This window comes from Trachemys scripta, chromosome 18, assembly GCF_013100865.1.
Source record: "Trachemys scripta elegans isolate TJP31775 chromosome 18, CAS_Tse_1.0, whole genome shotgun sequence".
NCBI classification, from domain to species: domain Eukaryota; kingdom Metazoa; phylum Chordata; order Testudines; family Emydidae; genus Trachemys; species Trachemys scripta.
In genome coordinates, this window is record NC_048315.1 from 17456447 (window position 1) to 17482444 (window position 25998).

The 25998-nt window shown below is 41.8% G+C and overlaps 1 protein-coding gene across 6 annotated transcripts in view; it reads left to right on the forward strand.

The window, feature by feature from the left end:
• The window catches only part of CAMKK1 (calcium/calmodulin dependent protein kinase kinase 1), a 181761-nt gene that overhangs the window by 56781 nt on the left and 98982 nt on the right, over positions 1-25998 (forward strand). For all 6 annotated transcript variants that reach the window (XM_034752591.1, XM_034752595.1, XM_034752596.1 and 3 more), the window contains one exon: positions 6420-6989. In XM_034752591.1, coding sequence (XP_034608482.1) covers positions 6522-6989 — 468 coding nt within the window. In that variant the 5' untranslated portion in view covers positions 6420-6521. The remainder of the gene's footprint in view (positions 1-6419; positions 6990-25998) is intronic.

Consider the following 25998-nt stretch of genomic DNA (forward strand, 5'->3'; position numbering starts at 1 on the left):
TGATCTGAGACAGATGTTTCACTTTGGTTGGGATCAGATAGATGACCATGTCTAAAGCACCATGCCCACAGATGCAGGATATAGTTTATAGATAGCAACTATGTGGTTCCGCTTTGTTTCACTTGAGGGTGCTGGCTCTGGGTTGCTATTCAGAATCCTGCTTATAAGAGGCACTAATGTTATGCCGGACAAGTTTTCCAGACTTGGGGGTCTGTCCGCTGTAGATTGTGCTTCAGGGAAATACTCACTATTTGGTGCTGGGTCTTGTATAACTACAAAGGTTAAAATGAGAGTGGATGGGTATTTTGTTTGCTTATCCTGAAATCAGTTGTTTTGATACTTCCTATTTGTGGATAATTTAATTGAGAATATGAACCTTTCTATAAGGTTGTTGTTGAACCAGCCTCTTAAGAATTGTTAGACTTCTGGGGCAGAGATATAAATATCATATCAAAAACCAAAACAAACAAACCCCAAACCCTACTGTAGAGGCGAACTCATTTTCCATTGAATTCTGCACAATTACAGAGTGATATCTACAGAATCTGATTGGTTACTGTGCTGTTCTGTGTATGTAAAGCCTCATCTGGCTTATTACTATTTGCATTACACTAGTGCCTAGAGGTGTAACCAAGATCAGATCAAGGTTGTGCTAGGAACTGTATAAACACATAATAATAGACAGTACCTGCCCCAAGTGCTTACTGTCTGGGGCTTCCAGTACTGTGCATAGTCCCATTGAAGTCAATAGGCTACTTACAGTAGTGTTTGCATAACGTGTAAAGCGCTTTGGGATCTTTTGGCATGAAGCGCTGTATGAATGTAACGTTTTATTAATCATTATTGTGTATAGAGTGGCAATATCTCTAAAAATGCCATGGAGCCCCAGCCCTGAGATTGTGAGCCAAGTTTAAGCAAAAGGGCTCGCACACTGAAATAGTGGGAAAGAAGGAAGAAATCCTCATTTGCAATGTATGTGCCTTAATGCTGAGCCGTGTGCATAGGCAGCCCACCATTCACTCCTCCTGTTGGATGCAGGAAGGACTAGCACATGCAAACCACCCGATATATGTGGTTTGGGCCATGTAGGTCCACACTATGCATGGGGCCCTCTGGCCATAGCTCTGTTCATGGGCAACACACCTACACTCCTTAGTCCTAAATTCCTGCAGAGACCTGCTGCAGAAGTGACTATGTCAGTGTACAAGGTGGGATGTGGGGTTCCTGGCAGGGTTCTTTCCTAGATTGTCCCAATGATTGGCTCTTGAACACCCAATGATCTCTGTATTGGCCCCTGTGTGGCAAACTTGTGGGGTTTTATTTTTTTGTAAAGAAGTCATTTAATACACTGGGAGGATAAATTTAACCCCCCTTCTCTCCCCCCCCAAAACACTCTTAATTTTATTTTTGTTTTTGTGTCATATATACCCTATACAATTCTTAGAAGTCAGTTTCTATGTAATACTTCTTTAAATCTCTAAGAAGCATGTTGCCAGCAGAAACTGACAGCCATTTTGTATTCAGTCCAGCACAGACTGCTACAGAAGAGATGAGCACACTGCCCTCTTTCATGGAAATTTTCCATTTGTTCTTTCTTGTTTTGTTGTTTTCTTAGTCTAAAATAATAAGATGTCTGTTTTGTATACCAAGAGTATGTAGGGAGTTTCTTTCTGAAGGACTGAGATACTGAAGCACTTGGCCTGAGGGTATGAAAGAGTAACCACAGTGTAACACAGATATTACTATTTAATATGTTTCATACAGCCAGCCCAAGTGCCTCAGGGTCTTTCCAGGTAGTGGGGGAAAGGTTAGACACCCCAGCTGCACGGGGGGGGGGGGGGAATTTGTGCAATAGACTGAGCTATCACTTCTGCCAGACAGTCCGTATATTTTAACTGCCAGCCTCACAAATGCCCCCAAACCTACAATAAGCAGCATCAGAAAAAAGCTTTGGAGGTTTTACTGCTGTTCTGGGTTTGTTTCTTTTTAACTGATACTCTTTAGGGAGCAAGGTGAATTGTAAGTGACCATGGGCTAATGCCTCTGAAGGAAATGGCTTGTGTTTTGGAACAACCTAATTTCTTTTTAACAAGAAAATCAAAGCCATGTTTAAATCGTCAAGCTAATCCTCAGTGGAGGATGAAATCGGTTGGAATTCTGGAATGGTGATTAATTATGCTTTCTGATAACCCTTTTGTACATCAGATTAAATGGTTTGGGGCTTCTTTTGTTCTGATCAGAAGTAAATGCCGAGGCTGGAGTGCACACAAACAGTGTGAGTAGATCAGTTTGCATGGTATGCACCTCTGTCCAGAGCTGCATCTGTTGCTGCTGCATCCTAACACTGAGCCTGTCAGAGACAACCTGGTAACAAATTGAGTGTGGGATGGATTTTTCTCTTCCTTGACTTAATGACTTCACTAATCCATGGGAACCCATCTCCTTCCCATGCTGGGATAAAGGCCAGTTTCTACACTCTGGGGGCCAAAACTCTCGACTCCAGTGCAATGCCCTAGCATACGAGCTTTGCACAGGAGTTCTTCACAGGCTTCCCATCTTCAGGCCACAGAGCACTAATAGAGCTGCTTCAGAGTTCCTAGCGCAGTCACAGGGCTGCAGTGTCCACAACCCTGTGCGCTCCATGAACAGGAATTAGCCAAGTCTATATGCAAACATGTATGTTTAGTGCGAAGGCAGCATTCCTCTCTGGAAAGATCATCCAGATCGTACACTTACAGTTGATGGAGCATTAATGGGTTCTTGGTGGGCATTTCTCTCTTGCTCCTTACTCCTGTGAGCATCCCTATTCTCTGAAGGGGATTCATGCTTTGCGGTTAGATAGTTTAATATAGTTTTAATGTAAGATTTTAAAACTGCCATTTGATTGCAGCTTCTAATGACTGTGACATTTTTATCACTTTGTTAAACTGCAGAGAGAGCAGGGAATGATTATGCCTGGGAGAGAGAACAGTGTTACTGCAAGGGGAAAATTGTTCAATTTTGCTTCTTTCCAGTCTGTGATATTTAGTGTGCTAAGAAAGCATGAAAATTCTTACCTGTTGGCGTGTGATCAGATGTGATCTGGAGTTAAGATTGTAGGCCAAATTCTTCCCTTGTTTACACCCATAAAACCTATTGAAGTCCATGAGGTTGAGTAGATGTAAAGAAGAGCAAAATTAGACCCCATATCCTTACCTGCTCGTGCAGTTTTTCTCTTAAACCCTCTTCACAGCCTCTTTGCAGCAGGGTTCAGCTTCATTATTTTTAATTGTGCATTTATTGAATGCTTAGGGCCAGGACCTTCCCTTCAGTCACTGTGCACAGACTCCCCATGATCTACAGCAAAGGCCTGTGTGTGCCTGGACTGAAGACGGTAGGCTGATTCTGATCTTGATTTACAAACTGGTGTGAATTAGAAGTAAGTAATTCCATTCAAGCTGGAGTCACACTGGTGTAGGTGACATCAGAATCCGAACCAGTGTATGACAATAATTAACAACTCGACTTATGTGTAAAAGACTCAAGCAGGCTAGTGTTATTCTTGCATTTTTGTACTTCACTAAACATAATCCAGGGTAAGAGAGAAATGCCAGGACTAACCAGACAAAAAATCCAGTTAAGGGATTCAGATGTTATGTCCTGCAGCACTGTGTTGTCAGAGATGATTAGTGGGTGACAGCTATATATTATATATGATCATTTCCTTTTCTGGACCTATCAGCTTTTTTTATAGTCTTAGGTGGTTGGTGGTTAGGTTAATGTACCCATCGGATAGCTAATTTCACCCTTTTTCATCACCCTTTCAGAATGTATTAGAGAGCAACTCTAACTGCCACATATTTACACTGCAGCTCATATACTAGTCCTTTTGTGCCTTTTTAAAAACCTTTCTGTTGATTATATTGTAATGAATTGGACATGTGAGTATGTGTGACTGCCCCTTAGTGACTGGGATCAGCAAGGTTTAACTGTGTATCCTTGGCCCTGTACTGCTAACAGCAAAAGGAGAGTGTGACGTTCTGTACCTTGTGGGAACACCCTACACCCCCATGTTCATCCTTATAATATGATTGTGTGGATCTAATGCAAAGTTTGTCATGTTGGGTGTCTTCGGAAGGTTCATGATATACTGAGCATTGTTGTTATGGTAATAGCATAGTAATCATTGTTATAGTAGTGTTATGTTATAGGTTGTAATTTCATGTATATAGTTATGAGGTTGAAAATGTGTCCTCATGGCTTAAAGCAAGCCCATGCAAAAACTCTGCAGAAGCAGAAGGGCAGTTCACACCTCATCAGGGTTTGTATGGGACAAAACCAGCCCAGCCTCACAGGAACAAAGGACACTGGCCTAGGCAACAACAAAGGATCTGTTGGATTCTCGAGTGAGTCACTCCCCTTCCTTTGGTCAGTTTGGGATTGCGATGAGGTAATGCTCACATGACTCTGAAGGGGAAGGTAAAGTCAAGAGGGAAGAAAGGACATGATAAAAGGGAGAGAGGTTTGCCATGCTCTTCCTCTCTCTTCCACCTACATCTACAGACACCACACTAAGCGACTCAAGTGCTGATCAAAGGGGAGAGCCTGGCTGAAGAGCAACCAGCCAGCCTGTGGTGAGAAGCATCTAAGTTTGAAAGGGCATTGAAAGTGTTAAGATAATCTTAGAATGCATTTTGCTTTTATTTCATTTGACCAAATCTGACTTGTTATGCTTAGATTTTAAGTGATTATAAGTCAATCTTTGTAGTTAATAAATGTTTGTTTATTCTACCTGAAGCAGTGAGTTTGGTTTAAAGCGTGTCAGAGACTCCCCTTGTGATAACAAGCCTGGTACATATCAATTTCTTCGTTAAATTGATGAACTCATATAATCTTGCAGTGTCCAGCGGGCATAAATGGACACTGCAAAACCAAGTTTCCTATGGTTGTATCTGGAACCATAGGTATTGGCTAGTGTCATTCGGTTGCAAGTAGCTGGGAGCAGCTTTCATGCCAGAGGCTGTGCGTGAACAGCCCAGGAGTGGGGGTTCTCACAGCAGAGCAGGGTAAGGCTGGCTCCCAGAGCCAAGGATTGGCGTGATCTAGCAGTTCACAGGTCCAGATAACACCGGGGGGAACGTCACAGAGAGTTCCCTTTAGTGCAGCTGGCTAGGCTTTTTCCCAGCAGGAGGTTCTGAGATCTAAGTTCTCAGGCGCTAGGATGGACAGTGTAGTGATTATCTTGAAGTCCTATGTGGCTATGGATTTGATGCACTCTGTAAGAATGGTTGGTTCACAATGTGTGTTTTTCCGTGTGTCATGCTGTGTGATAGATAGGGCAACCTCCAGCAATATCTTTGGGAGGCCATATTGTATTAAGTTTATGAATGGTTTATGTATCATTGTGGGTCAGATGTTGCATGCACTCCATCAAGGGAAGGTGAACACAGCTCCTCCAGGAAGTGAAAACAGTAGGGGGTGGTTAGAGCAAATAATTCAGCTTTAACACCTCCAGAGAGGTATCACCTCTTGGGGAGGCTCGAATATTCTGGTTCAAACTAGATTCTCCAGAGACCAGCAGACAAGGAAAGGGTGCTTGGATAAATAACCTGAGTTTAAATTGACTTGAGGCCTTTCTTGTAACCAAGAAAACCAAGTTGAGCCCTATGTTGGAATTCGGGGTGATCACTGATAAGCTTTTTAGCGTGTGTGTTGGTTCTTTTATTGTTTTTTTATTCTTTTTTTTTAATGCTGTTACTTTAATAATAAATGTGCTTGCTTAGAAGGAACTATGTGGTAAGTTGTAACTGCTGGCAATACACTGTTCAGAGTCCATGGAGAGGAAGCAAAGCACAGGTGCTGGCCTATGGGGGATATCAGAGTGTGGATCTGAGAGCACTGCCGCCTTAAAAATCTCTGTCAGAAGAGAGAGAGACATGGGTCTCCCTCCAGGAGAGGCGACGGCTGGGAGCTAGAAATCTTTAAAAGGGTGCTCTCACAGACCACACAGGAGGAAATACTGGTGCAGTTGCCCTGAAATTGTGATATGCTGTACCTATAAATGTGATTTTTAAAAGAAGATCAGATATTTGGCTTTTCATCCCTGTCATTATTCTTTTAAGAGGCTGTACTAATTTCCTCCTTCCAGTATTAGAAACTAACACTATCTGTTGATCTAGATATGAAAAGCAGAAGTATCTTTTAGCTGACTTCCAGATCAGCTGATGAAATTCTGCCCTTATCACTTGTAAATGTTTTGTAACTAGTTTGTTGATTGGTTTTGCTTTTCCTTCTGGATGTTTTTAACTTATAGCTCCCTGCTGACATTCTGCCTTCATTTTCTTCGAATCTTTTTCACATGCCTGCTACTGGAGGTTTTGGCTACTTCCTTGCTTAGCCGACGCTATCACTCGGTAATCTTTCATTGTGTTTCCTTCTAGAGATCCACGTGGAGAAAATCCTTCATGCCACATGTTTTCCGTGAGCCCTAAGACCACAGCTGTCCACAGTGTCATCTGAGATCCTGAGAGTCACACACAGTTATGGGAGATTCTCCAGCCGACACCACTGATGAAGGTGCAGACACATGCTGCAAAGACACTCAGACTGACCTGGCAGAGAGAGTAGCAGCCATAGATGTTGCTGTTGGGCCTAATATAGATGACCAAAATGTTCAAGAAGCAATAGAAGAGAATGACACAGTCTTTTCTGACAGTGTAGCAGACATGCAGAGGAATGGGATCCATAGTGACATGGTAACAAATGAATCTTTACCTTCACAAGACCCAGAGGATGTTAATCAGATGAATGTTCCAAAGAAAGCTCCCACTAGGCCTGTTCTATCCAGCAGAAAGTTGTCTCTTCAAGAAAGACCTACAGGAAGCTACCTGGCTTCTACCAATGCTCCAGGCTATGGTCCTTATGCAACGGGACCTTTAACACATATCTCGCCACGTATAGTGAGGAGACCAACGATAGAGTCCAACCGGATCGCCATCTCAGATTCTGAGGTAGGTTTCTTCTCTGCTGTAATGATGATGCCAAGGTATGATGCTGTCTTTTCTGCCTGCTGATAGGAAACTTTAGCCTCCAAAGCCAAAAGTTTCAGAGGCACTAAATTTAACTTATGCATAAATGCCTAAAAACAATAATCTATGATTATAAGCAACTTGTAGCATAGGTTGTAACATAGGTAAGCAACTTGTATATGTCTGTGCCTTCAACACTTGAAGCAGTCTTTACTTCTATTGTAAATGGACCATCTGATCATCTAGGTCATGATTCAGTAAGCTACGTAAGCATGTGCCCAGCACATGAGTTGTCCCATTGAAGTTAATGCCTTCCTTATAACTATTCCAGTTGAATAGTAGAAGCAGCAGCATGGTAAGCTAAATTTGGTACCCCATAATTTTTTTTTAATGAGTAGAGGTAAGGCTGGTTTCAAATGGATTTCCTTGGGTTTTTTTACCGCATGGGCCCTCAAGAAGTTTATCTGCTGTGGCAGCTTTGTCATGATTATTTTATGGGTTTACGCATGTGGAGATCAGGTATTTCCCATCATGCCACGTGAATGAGGTTGTGGTTATTGGAGACATGATTTAATTTCATATGAACTGTAAATATATTGCCATCTCCCTCTCCTGATTTTTACATTTTTATTGACTTTCAAAAATAATTCCTCAGGTAGAAGCTAAATTCCTCAGACAGTGTTTCCAGGATTGCATGGACTCCCACAGAGCCCCACCAAACAGCTTTGTGAATGTGCAGATTACACAGTCCTATTTCACACCTCAGAGCTCACTGAATAAAATAAGGCATGCAGCAGTGGTAACACAAGCTGTACAGCGCTTGAATAATACAGGAAGTGCTCACAGACAATGTTGAAAGTTTGATAGGGTTTTCTTTGAAAGCTCTGCATAATGAAAGGCCTGTATTCCTTTTGTAGGCCGTGTAACTCGCTCTCAGAATAGCACTTACAACTTCACTCGTACCATATAAAGCTATTCTGAACAGAGTACTGGAAAACAATCCTGACTGGAGGGAGGCAAAGATGTACCAATCTTTTCCTTCTCTAATGTGTGAGATTCCAGGATACATAAGGCCATTGGTAGTTCTCTTAAGGCCAGATTTCCAAAGAGCTCAGCTCTAGAGCTGGTGAGGATTTTTTTCATTGGAAAATGCTGATTCATCAAAACCAAAACCTTTGGGGGAAATTTATTGGTTTTGACAAAGCTTTTGTCAGGAAGGTGTCTTAGATCCAGGATAAAATTTAGAGAGAGAGAGAGACCCCAGGCTAAAGTAGCCAATAGCTCAGGAGCTGGGGAGACCCAAGTTCAAGTCTTTGCTCTTAATGAGGTTGAATCTGGGTCTTCCACGTCTCTGGTGAATGCCCTTTGTGAAAGGGCTTTGTTTTGTTCTGATGCAGAACAAAAACAAATACTGAAATCTCAAATATTTTTGCAAAACACAATCCTTGTTTTCTGGCCAGCCCTACTCAGCTCCCATTTGGTCGCTTATTTTGGTGCCTAAATGGGAGCTGAGCTTTTTTGAACATCTATCCCTACGTGTAGATGCTGAGCACTCAAGAATCTGGCTCCTCCATGAATATTTCATTCTGGCCACATGCCTGTTTCCCCGTGTTTCTCTTCCTCTTTTGCTTCCTGTTTCTTTGCTTCCTCATTTCTCTACTTTTTACAGAAAGATAGCTGCCAAGCCAATACAGTTCAGTGACCGATGGTTTCATGGTGAGGTTTCATCTTTCATCATTAGATAGTAAGAATTTAGTGGCACCTCCTGTCCTTCCCCTGCATGGGACTTGAAGGTCCCTGACTGCAAAGACCAGAACTGTCCCTCTGCATGTAGTAGAGTGGAAGCAGGATTTGGGGAGTGTACATGGGGGGGTGAGGATCCCCAGCTCATCGCAGTGTAATGCTTCTTGGAGATTCCTCTGTGGCAGGGGGAAGGAGGTCGGAGTTGAAGGTGGATAGGAGTAGGTGCAAGTGGTGATGGAGCAGGGAGTCTGTGACTACACAATATCTGATAGCCTTGTCCTACATAGAGGGGTTGCTGCTCCAGCCCTGAGGTTGCAGTAGGAGGCATAGAACATCTGGGATGGGGAATCTTTTTCCCCTTCCATCACCTGTACTGAGAACCCTCAGCACAATCTGGTCACTCAAGCGGTTGCTGGAAAAGAGAGGTTTGATGGCAGTTTCCACACCGTTATTGCCACCAAATCTCCTTTCCCTCTGGAAGCAGCAGCTAGATGGAGGAACACGGTAGCCTTTCAGGTGGGCCCCAGTTCTCCAGTTTCATAGTCTTCTCATGTACTTGCCTCCCTTAGTGTGGGAGACTTTAATAGCTTGGGGGGTTCAGTGGGGCGAGGTGCATTTTGTGGTGTCTGAATTGTTTGCTCCACAGGAAGGGTTTCGGTGGTGGTCATCAGAGATGAGAGAGGTTGCATGGCCAATCCACAGGAACGACTTGACAGTGAAGGTGAGGAGGGGAAGATGAGTGACTCAGTAAAGACGGGGATTCAGGGTCTGTTGGAAGGAAGAGCCGAGGGATGGGTAATATCAAAAGTTTCAGAGAGTCAGATGAACATCTAAATTATTGGATGCATAACTAAAGGTTTTAAGGTACTGCCCACAGCTTATCCATATGGGCTAACTCCTAACCTCTTACACCCACGCCACCCTGCTGCAGTCAGTGAGGTGTAGCTGAGGGCAGGGGATAGCTCTGTATTATGGAGGCTACATCGTTTAATAGCTAGAGCATGAGCCTCGAAGTCAAAACTCTGGGTTCTAATCCAAACTCTACCACTTAGTTACCGAATGACCTTGGGCAAAGTCACTTAGCCTTCCTGTGGTTTAATTTTCCCCATCTGAAGAATGGATATAATTCTGCTTACTCCCTTTGTAAATCCCATTTTGATCCTCAGGTGAAAGATACTGTAAAAGCACAAATTATTATTACTTTTAAACTATTGTACTGTTGTATTTTTTGGAGTGGCTGACTTTTGTGAGTCACTGAGCAGTGAGATAGGAATTCATTGCACTCTAGCACTAATAAAAGAGAATATATGAATATAACAAACTATAGGTGTCTGCAGTATTCTTTAGCCCCAGTAATATGCTTTAATGGAGGTTCAGAACAAATTTCAGAAAACTTACTTGACTTCTATATGTCAGTGGTGTAATTCTGCAGTGATTTTTACAGTGCTGGGAATGAAATTTGTTTCAAGGTAACTGCAGTGGAATATATTTATAACAAGTTCCAATCTGCAGGGAAATTCAAAAGAATCAAACCCCTCATATATAAAATCAATATCTTAGTCAATAGATGTTGCTTTCGAAAAGAAGCTTGGTTTGAAATGCAAATGCAGAGACCTTCATTTCTCTGTTCCAGTAGCAGTTTTTATTGTGCAGTGCTGCATTTTTAATGGTCAGTTTAACGTAGCTATTAAGAGCCCTGCTACACCATGACTGAAATACTTAACAAAGCTGCATTCTGTGGAAAGCATCATTCATATTAATGGAGTGTCACTGCAACAGGAAGAGGTGAAGGGATACATTTGCAGGGAGTCTAAGTCAGAGGGACCTTGTGATATTTTTAAAGACAACAATATTATGGTTCAGGTTTTAAGGGTAGCCTGGAAATCTATAGGCCCAATCTTGTAGACTTTGGTTATGGTTTTTATTATCTGTATATTTTGCAGTACAGGCTTTTCCCATCCAGCACTCCTCTAGAATCCTTCATTTGTTCAGTATAGAGTGTGGGTATGGGTATGTGCACCCAGAGGTTTTCATCTGTTTCTTGCTGTATTTGTACAGTACCTAGCACAGTGGGCCCCAGCTGTGATCAGGGCTCCCCAGGCACTACCGTAATTCAAATAATGGTATCTTCCTGTTTGCTTTCCAGGCCACTTCTGCCCTGATTTACATCCAACATAACCCCACTTGCTTCAGACAATCATTTTCAAAAAGCAAGGATGAACAAATCTTTCTGTAGTTGATTGTGCCACACAAGCAGGGTTCATTCTTACCTGTATACCTAGGTATTTAGTTGTACCCTGGGGAGCTGGGTGTGCCAATCTGTGTGAACTGAGATGAGAAGGTGCTCTAGGCTCTTGGATAGGGATCTGCAGTCTTTGTGAGGGAGGGGCAGAGTTACCTTGGGGAGAAAAGTTGCTATGGATTTGTTTGTTTTTCCCCCTGAGCTTTGATTCTCATAAGCATTTAGGGGTAAATTTAGAGGCAGGTTGAGGGCTTGCGTCCACATGCTCACAGATACTTGGTTTCCTGGGAGCAAACTGTAGGTGTTGGTCATGTTTGTGGAATACACATTCCTTAGTACGTCAGTGTGGTCTGTATGTTTAAGGTCAGCACGGTTATCTATCCAGAAAATACTTTTTTTCCCCATGGAGGTTAATCTTTTATGGCATCTGTATGAGTAGACCAACGCCTCCGGCTAGTACTCTTCTAGGAAGTGTCCAGGATAATTGTGCTTCTGTGAGGTGTTTCTCCATAAGACATTACAAACTGAAATGAGAGGGAAACATGCAGGACAGTAGGCTCTGGGTCAGATTTTGAAAGCTTGGCCTCCATTAAGACATCAGTACTATCCTTACACCAAAAATTTTATTTACTCATGTGGAAGTTTAAAATACAACCTCACATTATTATTATTATTGCTCAATTGTATTATAGTAGCATCTAGAAGTCCCAACCAACATTGGGATGCAATTGTGTTGAGTGCTGTTTAGACAGATAGGACAGCATTTCTGCCCCAAAGAGCTTACAGTTTAAATAGACATGACACACAAAGGGATGTGATGGGAAACTGAGGCACTGGGAGGTGAAGTGGCTTTCCAAAGGTCACACAGGAAGAGCCACAGCTAGGAACTGAACCCATATATCCCAAGTCCCCAACAAGTCCTTTATCATAAGACTATTCTTCCTCTCTGGCCAACCCATGCAGTGATTAAGATAGTCAGCAGCAACCTCTTATCCTCTAATGGAATAACTCCTTTAGCTCCCTCGGTGGAGAACTGTGCTGAAGAGTCTGGGCCCTATCTGTACCGATGAGCCATCCTGTGGGGTTGTTATACATGCTATTTCCAACTAGGGAGATGGGCCAAAAAGAGAAATGGAGGCTGACTCAAATAGAACTTTACTGGACAGTGGTACTGAAAAGTAAGCAGTGAAGGTGGTTGCTTTTTATTACAGAAAACAGGACTGATGATGCTGTTCTGTAAGAGATGACAGGCAGAGGGGAAATATGGGCAATTACAGAGAATGTAGAGCAGAGGCTAATCACTGACTAGTGAAGCTCAGAGATATTTGGTATCACAAGGAGAGGTGAGAATGAATAAATGGAGTGATGCAATGGTATCTTTTGCACAACTACCACTATGTTGTTTATCGTTTGTTAAGCATGGACTGTGAGCTCAGATCTGTACAGGACACAATACAGACAGTTCCTCTTCCAGCATACTTGCAGTCAAAACAAGATAGTATGGTTGACAAAGATGTATGAGGAAGCCCCCAGGATGAATAGGAATTTGTTTAAAGCTTACACTATTATCTGTTCACTTGCTTCTTGTATGCTTCACTGCAGAAGAGAGTCATTAGGGTGGATTTGAATGAAGAGAGAATAGTGACTTGGCAGAGTGGATTTATGGGCAGGGAGGGGGGACATTCCAAGTGTCTTGGTTGACACCACATTGAGGCTTTTATCCTGCTGGGGATGAAATGGGATTGTGGTGATAATTATGATCATGCTGTGCTGCTTTTTATACAGATCCCTAAAGAAGCTTTGGTAAACAGTTCCTTTGTGAGCTGAGAGGCCAATAGGGAAGGCTCACAGACTTGCTTCTCCAGTAGTTGAATAACCGCCAGGTTTCAGTGCAGGTGAGCGTTCAAGTCCTTTCCGGGTGAGTCCTGTGGGACACATCTGTACTGGAGGAGTTGGTGACCTGCACGTGTTAAAGCACCTTTAAAACTGCTCCTTTCTCCTTGCAATGACTGTTTGGCATCATCAGTCAATGTCTTTCTAGAGACAGTGCATCCATCATTCAGAGCTAGCAGTGATTACCCAAGGTAAATTATAGTTTTTGCAAAAATGAAGATTAAATCCATGAACATCCGCACTTTGTCAGATATGCAGGGATAGTCTACATCAATCAGAAACCAAGATGGATTGTCCAGCTACACCCTGGGATGTATCAGAATTTCCAATCCGGTATTGGCTATGCTTTCATCAATCATTATACCAGGAGTTGTAACAGTTCAGTGCTTTGCCACCATAGTTCCTATGTTTAAAACTAATCTCAAAAAAAAAAAAAAAAAAAAAAAACCACTAAAGAATGTGCTGCAGGTAGATGGATGGGATGATCTGATAGGTCTATCTACGTGGATCTCTGATGTATTATAGAAGAGCCTGCCATACACCTATAGAGATTCTGCTAGTCCTTTGGGGGTTGCTGTTCCTTGCCTAGAAAGCTGCATGGAAATCTCCTTTCAGGAGAGGAGCTAGTTCTTGAACTGTGGCCAGGAGGACCCGTTGCATGTGTTCTTGCCCTAACTCTGTAGTACACTTACTGTGTAATTCCTTTAAGATTGATTAATATTACTAATGAGATTACTTGCTTTTGATCCATAGATCTCAAAATGCCTTAAAAAGAGGAGTAACGTGATCTTCAACTGAAGCACAAAGAGTTTTAGTACTAAGGTCCATAATAAGTCATTGCAGAGATAGGATTAGAACATAGGTCTCCTAACACAGAGTCCAGTTTTCTGTCCACTGGACTGCACTGTCTCCTTCAGTATGAGCTGTCTGTATATACAGCTCACAGCTTCCTCTTCATTATATACAAGATGATGAGGGGATAGCTATAACATACCCAGGGTACAATCCAGACTAATGAGTAGCTGTGTCACTCCTGCCCTCTAACCTGGGATGCGCCCTTTACAATGCTTTGCTGCTGTAGCCTCCAGTCTGGATTGCTCCCAGACGGCCTCCAGCTTGAAAGTCAATCCCAGCTGTGTCAATATGTGTGTGCTGCCCACCAGCCTTGGCTCTTACCAGCCTTGGTTATACTGCAGGGTGACCGCCAACACACTCTGTCTTAGATGCCCCCCTTTCCCCCTTCAGAATGTATGTCTTATATTGCCCAGCCTTCTCCTGGACAATACAGACTTTATATGAATTTGTATTTGTTTAATAGAAATAATATGCACACATTTTGTTACCCTAAATGGAATTTCACAGACACTTCAATTTAAACATATTGGATTAGATAAAACAAATTTATTAACTACAAAGAGAGAGATTTTAAGTGAGTACAAGTAATGAAGCCTAAAAGTGAGAGATGGTTACAAGAAAAATCAAGATAAAAAGCAACTGGTTCCTAAATTAACAAACTAAGTTAAATTCAAAGCAAAGTTTTTCTCACCACATGCTCGCAGCAATTTTACTGACCAAACTTCTTAGGTCAGGACCCCTTTTCAAGTTCAATGGCTGCTTTCTTTGTCCCTTGTGGTGCAGTGAATTAATGGACACAGAGAAAGAGAGAGGACGGGTGTGTTGGGGTATTTATCCCTCCTTTTTGTATTGTCAGTCCCTTCTTGGAAAACATTTCCAGCTGAGATTCTGGAGACAAAAAGTGGAGAAGGATGTTCCCTAACCTGTTTGAGTTTCTTTTTCTACCCTTCCTGCTTGATGACTGTTTACTGCTTAAATGCAAAGTAAGCAGAGCACACATTCCTTTGTTTGAAACGGTCCTGTTTGTCAACTTCTGCTATGGTATGGCACATGTGTTAATAGCATTATACAGGGAAATCTTATAACTTCACATACAATGCTGCCACACATATTTTATCAAAACAACATTGACTAGCAAATTATGAGTTTTCAGATGATACCTCACAGGGCATACTTGTAGAAAGATTATTACAGCAGTGTGTAGGCTGTGGACCCAAGAGTACATTCTGTCACAATAGATTTTTATGCTGACTTTGCCAGATTCCTCCTTTGGCTATGCTGTTAGAACTGAAATCTGGTTTATTGTCAGGATGGGACTCTGGTCCCCGTATTTACAAAAAATTGGAGATGGGAGCTTCTCTCTCTGAAAAATCTCATTACCGACTGACTTTGAATCTCCTTATTGCCATATCTGTTGTGACTTGTCTTACATAAAACGGCAGAGATATTATAAATGAAAAAGAAAATGTAAGAACTCTAAAATACCATGCCGGAGTACTGTATTTGAAAATACACCACTCATTCTCCTCCCCCGGCCAAAAAATAAAAGAAAAAAATTATAGGCAGCTGGTGAAAGCAAAAGACCCCTTTCTCCATTTGCTAATCTGACTCTTTCTTCCACCACCTACCTAGTATGGTTAATTGGATCACCCTTTCTTTCCCTCGGACTCTCCTGACTGATTAAATTGTCCTTTTCTCTCTTGCTCTGTCTCACAGTCTCACACTCACACACTTTCTCTCTCCTCTCCCTGGGTGTTTGAATTCACCATCCCCAGAGCCTGCCTGTCCTATCCATCCCCTGGGATCACTGATTAAGTTGTCCCTATCTCTTTGTTGCTCAGGCAGCGTAGTGTGTATAAGTGTAAGGCCATACAGCACATGCTTAGCAGAAGCAGAGAGCATGAGACCAGGTAAGTGGTTGCTCTTTCTCGGTTCTCAGTGCTCTTGCTGCTGCTGCTGTACTCCGATAGGCTGAGAGACTGTCTTTAAGGATCTGCAGAATTGCAACTTTTAGGTCTGTAACTGAATGTCCAGGGAGGTTGAAGTGTTCTCCGACTGGTTTTTGAATGTTATAATTCTTGACATCTGATTTGTGTCCATTTATTCTTTTGCGTAGAGACTGTCCGGTTTGGCCAATGTACATGGCAGAGGGGCATTGCTGGCACATGATGGCATATATCACATTGGTAAATGTGCAAGTGAACTGTGGGGCCATGCGGGTACATAGCAGTGCCGCTATGGGTACCTGCATGTCAGCGGCACTGCTATGGGTACCCGCATGTTCCCACAGTATGCCAACATTTTTATGGCTGACTTAGAACAATGCTTCCTCAGCTCTCGTCCCCTAACATCCCTACTCTACTTGCGCTACATTGATGACATCTTCATCATCTGGACCCATGGAAAAGAAGCCCTTGAGGAATTCCACCAGGATTTCAACAATTTCCATTCCACCATCAACCTCAGCCTGGACCAGTCCACACAAGAGATCCACTTCCTGGACACTACAGTGCTAATAAGTGACGGTCACATAAACACCACCCAATACCTGAAACCTACTGACTGCTATACTTACCTACATGCCTCCAGCTTTCATCCAGACCACATCACACGATCCATTGTCTACAGCCAAGCTCTAAGATACAACTGCATTTGCTCCAATCCCTCAGACAGAGACAAACACCTACAAGATCTCTATCAAGCGTTCTTAAAACTGCAATACCCACCTGCTGAAGTGAAGAAACAGATTGACAGAGGCAGAAGAGTACCCAGAAGTCACCTACTACAGGACAGGTCCAACAAAGAAAGTAACAGAACGCCACTAGCCATCACCTTCAGCCCCCAACTAAAACCTCTCCAGCGCATCATCAAGGACCTACAACCTGTCCTGAAAGATGATCCCTCACTCTCACAGACCTTGAGAGACAGACCAGTCCTCGCTTACAGACAGCCCCACAACCTGAAGCAAATACTCACCAGAAACCACACACCACTGAACAAAAACACTAACCCAGGAACCTACCCTTGCAACGAAGCCCGTTGCCAACTCTGTCTACATATCTATTCAAGGGACACCATCATAGGATCTAACCACATCAGCCATACCATCAGGGGCTCGTTCACCTGCACATCTACCAATGTGATAGATGCCATCATGTGCCAGCAATGCCTCTCTGCCATGTACATTGGCCAAACCGAACAGTCTCTACGCAAAAGAGAAAATGGACACAAATCAGACGTCAAGAATTATAACATTCAAAAACTAGTCGGAGAACACTTCAACCTCCCTGGACACTCAATTACAGACCTAAAAGTCGCAATTCTTCAACAACAAAACTTCAAAGACTCCAACGAGAAACTGCAGAACTGGAATTAATTTGTAAACTGGACACCATTAAATTAGGCTTGAATAAAGACTGGGAGTGGATGGGTCATTACACAAATTAAAAACTAATTCACCATGCTAATTTTCCCCCCTACTGTTACTTACACCTTCTTGTCAACTATTTGAAATGGGCCATCCTGATTATCACTTCAAAAGTTTTTTTTTCTCCTGCTGATAATAGCCCACCTTAATTGATTTGTCTCGTTAGAATTGGTATGGCAACCCCCATCTTTTCATGTTCTCTGTATATTTATACCTGCTTCTGTATTTTCCACTCCATGCATCTGATGAAGTGGGTTTTAGCCCACGAAAGCTTATGCCCAAATACATTTGTTAGTCTCTAAGGTGCCACAAGTACTCCTCGTTCTTTTTGCTGATACAGACTAACACAACTACCACTCTGAAACCTTTAAGGATCTGCTGTCTACTTTCCCACAGTCTGTTTCCAAAGTCCAGCCTTGGGAATTAACAGCTTCTTCATCCTCTTTCATTTAGATTGCAACAGCAGTAGAGTGCACTCACCACCTTGCAAGATCAGGCCATTAATTATTTGTTCAGTTGTTTTGAAGCATCTAGTGCAGAGATGTGTGAGAGATAGAATACTGAGCTGGGTGGACCATTGGTCTGATACAGCATGGCACATCTTGTGCTCCTGGAACTTTCCAGAGCTGTCTGCTTTTCTTCGTACGTCCTTGTCTTTTAGCATTTCTGTCTCTGTTCTGTGCTCCTCATATGGAGTTCTCAAAGCTAGCTGAATGTAATAAGGATCTATCACACTTGCCCCTCTTTTAGCTCTTCTCCCCTGCCTGGTCCCCCTCGCCCTCTTTTCTTCAGAGTCCCCACTCCCTTCTCTTTTATTTCCATTTAGTTTATCCAATCCCACCTATCATCCCCCTAAAAAAAAAAAATTAACATGACATTTGTCACCACCATATAGTTCATTCTGCTTGTGTGTGCTAGCCCTTCCCCCACCCTGTGTCTGTCTTGTCTAGTTAGATTGTAAGTTCTTTGAGGCAGAGACTGTTCCTTACTGTGTTTTTACAGTGCCTCGCACAATGGGGCCCACTTGTGCTCGGTCTTTAAACACTGCTGTAATAAACAATTAATAATATGCTACCTCCGTATTTCCCCTGCTTAACTAATATTTAACCTACTTATTAGCTCTGAATTTTTGTTTAATAATATTATTTTGGAGCATCACTCCGAGAATAGAGATTAGTATCTTTTAAGGCCAGAAGTGACCATTGTTATCATTTAGTCTGACCTCCTGCATAACACACAGAAGGCCATAGAACTTCCCCGAACTAATTCCTGCTTCAAGTCCCAACAACTGTATTAAACTAGAGCATATCTTTCAGAAAAACATCGAATCTTGATTTTAAAATTTCCTGTGATGTAGAGTCCATCATGACCTTTGGTAAGTTGTTTCTATAGTTAGTTACCCTCACTGATAAATTCATACTAGAAGTAAGGTGCATATTTTTCAGCTTCCACCCACCCCTTGAAATATCTTAACACTGAAACAAACATGCAAAATTAAAGGACCCTCCCACCCCCTTCTTAATTTATGGACAGCTCCTGTGGCTAATGCACAGAACTGGAAGTCATGAAGTCTGGGTTCTGGTCTTCGTTCTGTTCTGACACAGTCTCACTGTGCAACTCAGGCAAGTCACACAACCTGTCAGTGTCTCCATCTTTTACATGGGGATGTAATAACTGGACTTCTGGAGTTGGTCCTAGAATATGGACTCCCATATTTGATTCTGTGGCATTGATTTCTGATCAACACTGATCTCTGGTGCTGTTTTGTTTTTTTCCCCCCTCCAAGGGGAGCCTTGTGCATGATGACAAACAGAGCATCTTGTTTTAAGACAAAACAAGTACTGTCCATTCAAATAGACACAGCATTCTAATTCTCTGACAGCCGTTCATCAAAGGATCTTAATAATGTTATAGTTCCTGTTCTGATTTATGAGCAATTGTGAACACATTAGCATGATGGAATCAATAGGGATCTAAAATGCTATCTTTAAAGAACACTGGGCCCAAAGACAGATATTTCTCCCTGATAAACTATATAATTGTCTTGTTTTTCTGTAGCAGAACAATTTAATAAAGTGGAGTCTACCACTCTTGCAGCTGACACACTGCAAGCAAAAAGAAAGTAAATATATGTATTTATTTTGATTTTTGTAACATAAAGTCAAACACATGGTGCTTCACAACATATTTGGTGCATTAATTGAACAGCCTATAAAATTCTGTCTTCCTCTCTCCCTTCCATAATGTAGTTCTGTTCCTTTGTAGATCACTGAGCAGTTTGCAGAGCCAGTGAATGTCATTATCTCTATTTTACAGATAGGGAAACTGAGGCATAGAGAAGGGAAGTGACTTACCTAAGGCCAGTGACAAAGCCAGGAATACAACCCAGGTTTCCTGAGTCCTCGTTCAATGCTTTATCCGATGGGCCTCGCTGCATCAGCCCCCTTCACCCATCTACTGTACAGCCAAGTATCCTTCCCCATCCCTCTCCTCCTTGGCAGCACAGCTCAAATGGTACTGCACTGCCAAGGCTTCTTCAACTGGCAGCTCTCCTGACGACCCCCTCCACAGGAAACAAGGTAGGAAGGGACAGTGGAAGTAAATACAATTTGAGGGCAGGAGCAGGAGGCAGTCTTGTGTGATCTGTCACAGTCGATAGGAAGGAAATAGAGTGAGACATTTAAAGTAAGGAGCTAGGTTACGTAGTGTAAGCAGTTTGTCTCTGTTATGCCTTATATTCTGTGTACTATACCTTTATATTGAGAGAAATTCCCCATGCTGCTGCATAGATAGCTGCAATTTTTGTTCAGATGCAGCCTGCTATAAAGGAGATATATATATATACACACACTGCATTCTCTCAAGGGAGAATTTGCTGCTGTTCTGAATAATATGTCATTCTGGCTGAAAGTATGTGGTCGCTCTTTGCATGTAAACAAACATGTTTAACAAATTGAACAAGGAGGGAACAAAATAAGACATTGCATTAAAACAAAACAATGGATTTCATCTTCTTTCACTGTGTGGGGAGACCCTGAACTATTTGCTTCTTTGTTTGAAACAGACTTGATTCATCCCCTTTAAATGGTAGCTATATCTAAAAGAGAAGGAAAACAATAAACCCCAAGCCTCAAAATCTGAACAGAATTGGGCCACCTGAATTCAAATAGTGGGAATCTGTATCTGAAAATATTTATGGAACGTACAGGACAGTTGTATAACCTGAATGTGTAACAAGAAGCATACAGCAACAACTACAGTACACATTACCCACTCTATAAAGAGTGTACTGTGGAGATGGTAAAGGCCTTCCATACTACCTCTGTCTTACTCACATCACTGCTGAAACGGTTGAGGTTAAGCATTCCTCATATTATAATACAACTGGAAATGGCCTTGTTTAAATAACTGCCAGCCAGCAAATGTTAAGGTGACCTGCAAAAGGGAGGGGGAAGGAATTGCCCTTGTGCCCTTTTTTTGTTTCTTCATGACTGATAAAGAGAGCCTGTAAGGTTGGTTTTTGGTTTTTGTTATTTAACAGTTATTGGAAGGTTTTTTTCTGCTTTGTTTTTTTACATTGTAAATTCAGGCCCTAACAAGCCTAGAGGTCTTTATGGTGTCTAATGAAATAATGACATTGTACCAGTCAGGAAAGTTGAGCTAGTGAGAGGAGGAAAGGATTTTTAATCAGACTATTAAAGATCTCTTTGATTTTCTTCACACCTATTTAGCTTCAGTGACTAATATTTTAGAAGAAAGGAAGTTAAACCCACTCACATGGTTAAGGAGTGAGAGCTAACAATATACCAGTGTGAAACCCAGTAGGCTCTCTCGCAAAAGCCAAGAAGACCAGAGTTGGCATTCCTGAATCCAAGTCATCTTTAACTTTCTCAGTGGTGAAGGCTGTTGGCAATATCCTGTCATAAATGTTAAGCTTCATTGTTAGTGGGGCATTTGCTGGAAACTTTCAAAAAGAAAAGTCAGTCTAAAATTTCCCACAGGTGTGAAGATTCCTTCAAAGGGTCATACAGCCTTTCAAACTAATTTCGCTTCTCCACAGTCCACTCATGGGTGAGTGGGCAGGTTAAAGTCTGACCCAGAAGTGGTAGAAAGCCCTCAAGAGTCTTCCTAAGTGGTGAAGTTGAATAAAGGATAGAAAGAGGTTTTTGAAAAATGGTTGAGTCAGATGCAAGGCATTATGGGCAGACAGTGGTTCTGTTAAAGAATCGAAGCTCTCAGTGCCCCAAACACTCAGAATAGGCATAGTCCCTTGAGTCCAGGCTACTTTAAGGATCTAATCCAGCTGGAGAAATGATCTTCCACAAAAATGAAATCTTCAGGGTCAGGATTAGCAGAAGTCCCGCCCACATCCATCATTAGAATTTAGATGAAAGCTACCCTGCCTTATTACATGGAGTGAAACTCCATCAGTGAGAGCCCAGGGGTCCTCAGGAATCTGTTCCATTCCCTACATCTGCAGTGGTAAGAGGGTTTGTCTAGAAGAGCCAAGCAAGTTCTCTTTCTATGCCCTCTCACTGCCCCCTGCAATTTCTCTCTCTCAGAAAAGCATGCTGTGGTATTCACTTCCCCAGCATGCCTAGTAAATTAAGCATCTCCTTCAGTATCGAGTCTGAGAGTACACAGTGCATAGCCATTTAGATTGACGATGCTCCTGACAGTAGCTCACCCTACTGTAGGCTTAAAATATTTATCTTGGAAGAAAGTCTTTCTCTTTATAAATAACCACAGCCAGCAAAATGTGTGTATGTTGGGGGAAAGGAGGGGAATGTGTAGGCTCTGATCATAGAAGGACCTTTCATGAGGCTCGCTGAACATTCTGCATATGTAAAACTTTGTCAGCTTTGTCTAAGAGAAATCCTTTATATTTACATTCATTTTGCAATTAACTTGGAATCCCAGGCAGTAGTGAAATCTGTCTCAATCAGTGGATACAAGTACTCCTGTTCTTCTTTTTGTGGATACCACAAAAGTGTTTTTAAAAAGGCATTTGATTTCGGGGCATATGGCCAGATTTATAAAGTTATTAAGGCACTTGAAGATGCACACAAGTGTGTAGGCATCCAACACCCTTTGATCACAAAGGCTTTGTGACCTCTGGAGCCAAAGTATCTGGACTTTCTAAAGTGACCAGTGATTGGGTGTCTCCTTTTTTGTGTGTGTGCCCTACTTTAGACACATTAAAGGGCCCTGATTTTTAGAGGGCAAGGCTATTTGTTACTAAACTACAGATCATAAAGGACTTGTAACCCTGACATGGCCTCAGCTGGTGTTAATTGACACAGATAGCTCCATTGACCAAGGCATCCACAAATTGAGATACCCAAAACTATTAGGGCACTTCTGAAAATTTAGGTCCCTGTTGATTTGACTTCAGGTTCTTTGACATGAATGGAGCTACTCTGATTTGCACTAGCTGAGGATCTGGCCCATTGTGTTATTTGCCAGGCCAGCCGCCTTAAACCCTTCCTTGAAGTACAATTTTCTTTCCTTTGTGTGCACTCTCTTTCTCGAATCCCTCTGAAATCAGAATAGGATCCAGAATGATTTCTCTTTACCTTCGTCGGCCATGGTCGATTCAGCATTCATAGCTTAAATCAGAGAAAGTTAAAAATATTTTGTAAATGCTAGAGATTTAGAAACATTTCACTTTTACACACACAATAGGTATTTTGTCCTATAATCTTAATATGAGCAGCATGCTGGGGCCATTTGAAATTGAAAGATGCTGCAGTGATTGATGATCAGTTTTCTTTAGACATACTGAATGCTGGGAAAATCAGCAATATCTCCGATCTCAGTGTGCCTGAGTTTTTTCCAAAGTTCTGAGCACCCAGGTCTTCTGAAAATCAGGCTTCTTTAAGGAGTTGTAAGCTGGGTGCATAAAAATTGTGCCGTCCAAAATCACTAGTCACTTTTGAAAATGTAAGGCCTCATCAGCATTTCTTCCACGTGCTTGTCCTTTTTTGCAGCGGACCACTTGCTGGCCTAAATCTTGATCCAAAAGTATTTGTGAGGCTCAGCCTCAGCTAAAGGAAAGTGTTACATATGGAGTGGAAACTGCCATTGAGTTTGGAGAAAACATGTTTGTCTTCTGGCCACCTGCACTCCTGGTGCTGTGCTGCACATGACATCTGTGAGCACCCACTACATTAGCTGTACTTTGGCTGCTGTTGAGCAGAACTAATGGTGTCTATTTAGACAAGCATTAACCTTATTAATGTAAGCAGAATGTGATAACTATAATTATAGCAGCTAGAAGTTGTTCCAGAAATCCAATATTATCTTGCATGGACTAACACACACCTCCTTTTGTCTTCCCTTCTGCTGTCAGATGGCCCCTCCCAGGCCCCCTGAGCTGCAGAGATGTTAGTTTTTATCCACCTTTCCCTCATGTCAAACCACTAAATCTGCCTCAAACACTTCTAACACATGAGATACTCATTTCAGTATAGACATATGACTTTCAGCAACATTAGCGCCATATTGGTAGGTACTGGAGTGCCCATTCTCCCATCGATGCCACTGCCCCATTTGGGCTATTAGCAGACCTGGTTCAAGCAAACCTTTTTATTTTCTCTCCATTTTACCATGTGGGAGGCAGCGTGGTTTAATAGAACAGGGAACTAGGCGTCAGGAGACCAAAGTTAAATTCCTGCCTCTGCCATTGACTTATGTGTCCTTGGACAAGTCACTTTATTTCTCTTGTTTCCATAGTTACCCAATCTCTAAAATGGGGATCATAATATTTATCCACATTTTGGAAAGCAATTTAAGCTCCTCTCTTGAAAAATGCTATATTAATGCAATTATTATTACTACAGTGTTGTTATTAGAGGCTGCTGTGGCCCACTGCTGAAGAAGACTGTAATATTTTTATACAGGGGAGATAACTCTGTGCCAAAACAGAAGAGCAAGCCAAATGATATGTCAGAGCTTATAATATTTCACAGAAGGGGTGCCTGAAATATGAAGCTGTCAGTAGCAGTAATGCCCCCAAATATGTCCATTCAGTGCAGAAAAACATTTCCCCTCCACCACATTTAATCTACCTCAGTAGGAGGATTCCTGCCAAAATACTGCAGCTCAGTAAATCACCTTGAGTCTCCACTTAGAGTTTTCAGCCCTCCAGGATTGTCCTGGAGTCTCCAGGAATTAAAGATTAATCTTTAATTAAAGATCACGTCATGTGATGAAGCCTCCAGGAATATGTCCAATCAAAACTGGCAACCCTATTTCCACTCTATTCTTTTTTTTAAATCAAGATGCAAGCCTTGTCCCTGTATCTGCCCCATTTGTTGAACTGACTCTGTCTCTAGGAGTGAAATTTCAGGCTTTTACTTCAGTTTCATGAAAGAAGCTCCACCTCCTGTTAAGATTTAAAGGAAAGGAAAAAGGAGGCAGACTACCATGAAGGCCAGTTCTTAGTGAGAGCAGAGAGCAATAAAGAGGTGGCGGGCAGTATCCAGTGCTAGGATGCAGTGCAACAGCAATAAATTATTGGCTCTATTAAAGTTTAGTCAGCTAAAGTGCTGTGTATTAAATTCTGTTAGAATCTAGAGCGGTATAATGTACACCTCTACCCCGATATAACGCAACTCGATATAACGCGGTAAAGCAGTGCTCCGAGGGGGGCAGGGCTGCGCACTCCGGTGGATCAAAGCAAGTTCGATATAACGCGGTTCACCTATAACGCGGTAAGATTTTTTTGCTCCCGAGGACAACGTTATATCGAGGTAGAGGTGTATGTGGCTCACAAGTCAGTATCGAGAAGTATCTGGTTGCTGCATGCAAGCTAAGGGCTGCAATTACACTTAGCCTGCTTAGTGACAAAAGCCATTCAGTTAATAATAAACTAGTTTATTACAGAATTTTTCTTTTTATTTTATCCAGCTTGTTTCATTGACAGCCCATATTCCCTCCCCTTCAAGTGCTGTCCTGGAAACCAGTAAAATGAAATTACGGTTGCATGTTCTTGTTTGTTCATATACCCCAGAGCTGAAGCAACATGGCAAATGGAAGAATATTAGGGCTGTCGATTAATCGCAGTTAACTCGTGCAATGAACTCAAAAAAGTAATTGTGATTTTAAAAGCTTAATCGTGATTAATTGCAGTTTTAATCGCACTGTTAAACAATAGAATCCAATTGAAATTTATTAAATATTTTGGATGTTTTTCTATATTTTCAGATATATGTTCTGTGTTGTAATTGAAATCAAAGTAGATATTATTTTTTATTATAAATATTTGCTCCGTAAAAATGATAAACAAAAGAAATAGTATTTTTCAGTTCACCTCATACAAGTACCGTAGTGCAATCTCTTTATTGTGAAAGCGCAGCTTACAAATGTACAAATTTTTTTGTTACATAACTGCACTCAAAAGCAAAACAATGTAAAACTTTAGAGCCTACAAGTCCACTCAGTCCTACTTGTGCAGCCAATCGCTAAGAGAAATAATTTTGATTACATTTACGGGAGATAATGCTACCCGCTTCTTATTTACAATGTCACCTGAAAGTAAGAACAGATATGTGCATGGCACTTTTGTAGCCGGCATTGCAAGGTATTTATTTATGAATGCTAAACATTCATATGCCTCTTCATGCTTTGGTCACCATTCCAGAGGACATGCTTCCATGCTGATGACATTCATTTAAAAAAATAATGTAATTAAATTTGTAACGGAACTCCTTGGGGGAGAATTGTATGTCTCCTGCTCTGTGTTTTACCCGCATTCTGCCATATGTTATAACAGTCTGGGATGATGATCCAGCATGTTGTTCGTTTTAAGAACACTTTCTCTACAGATT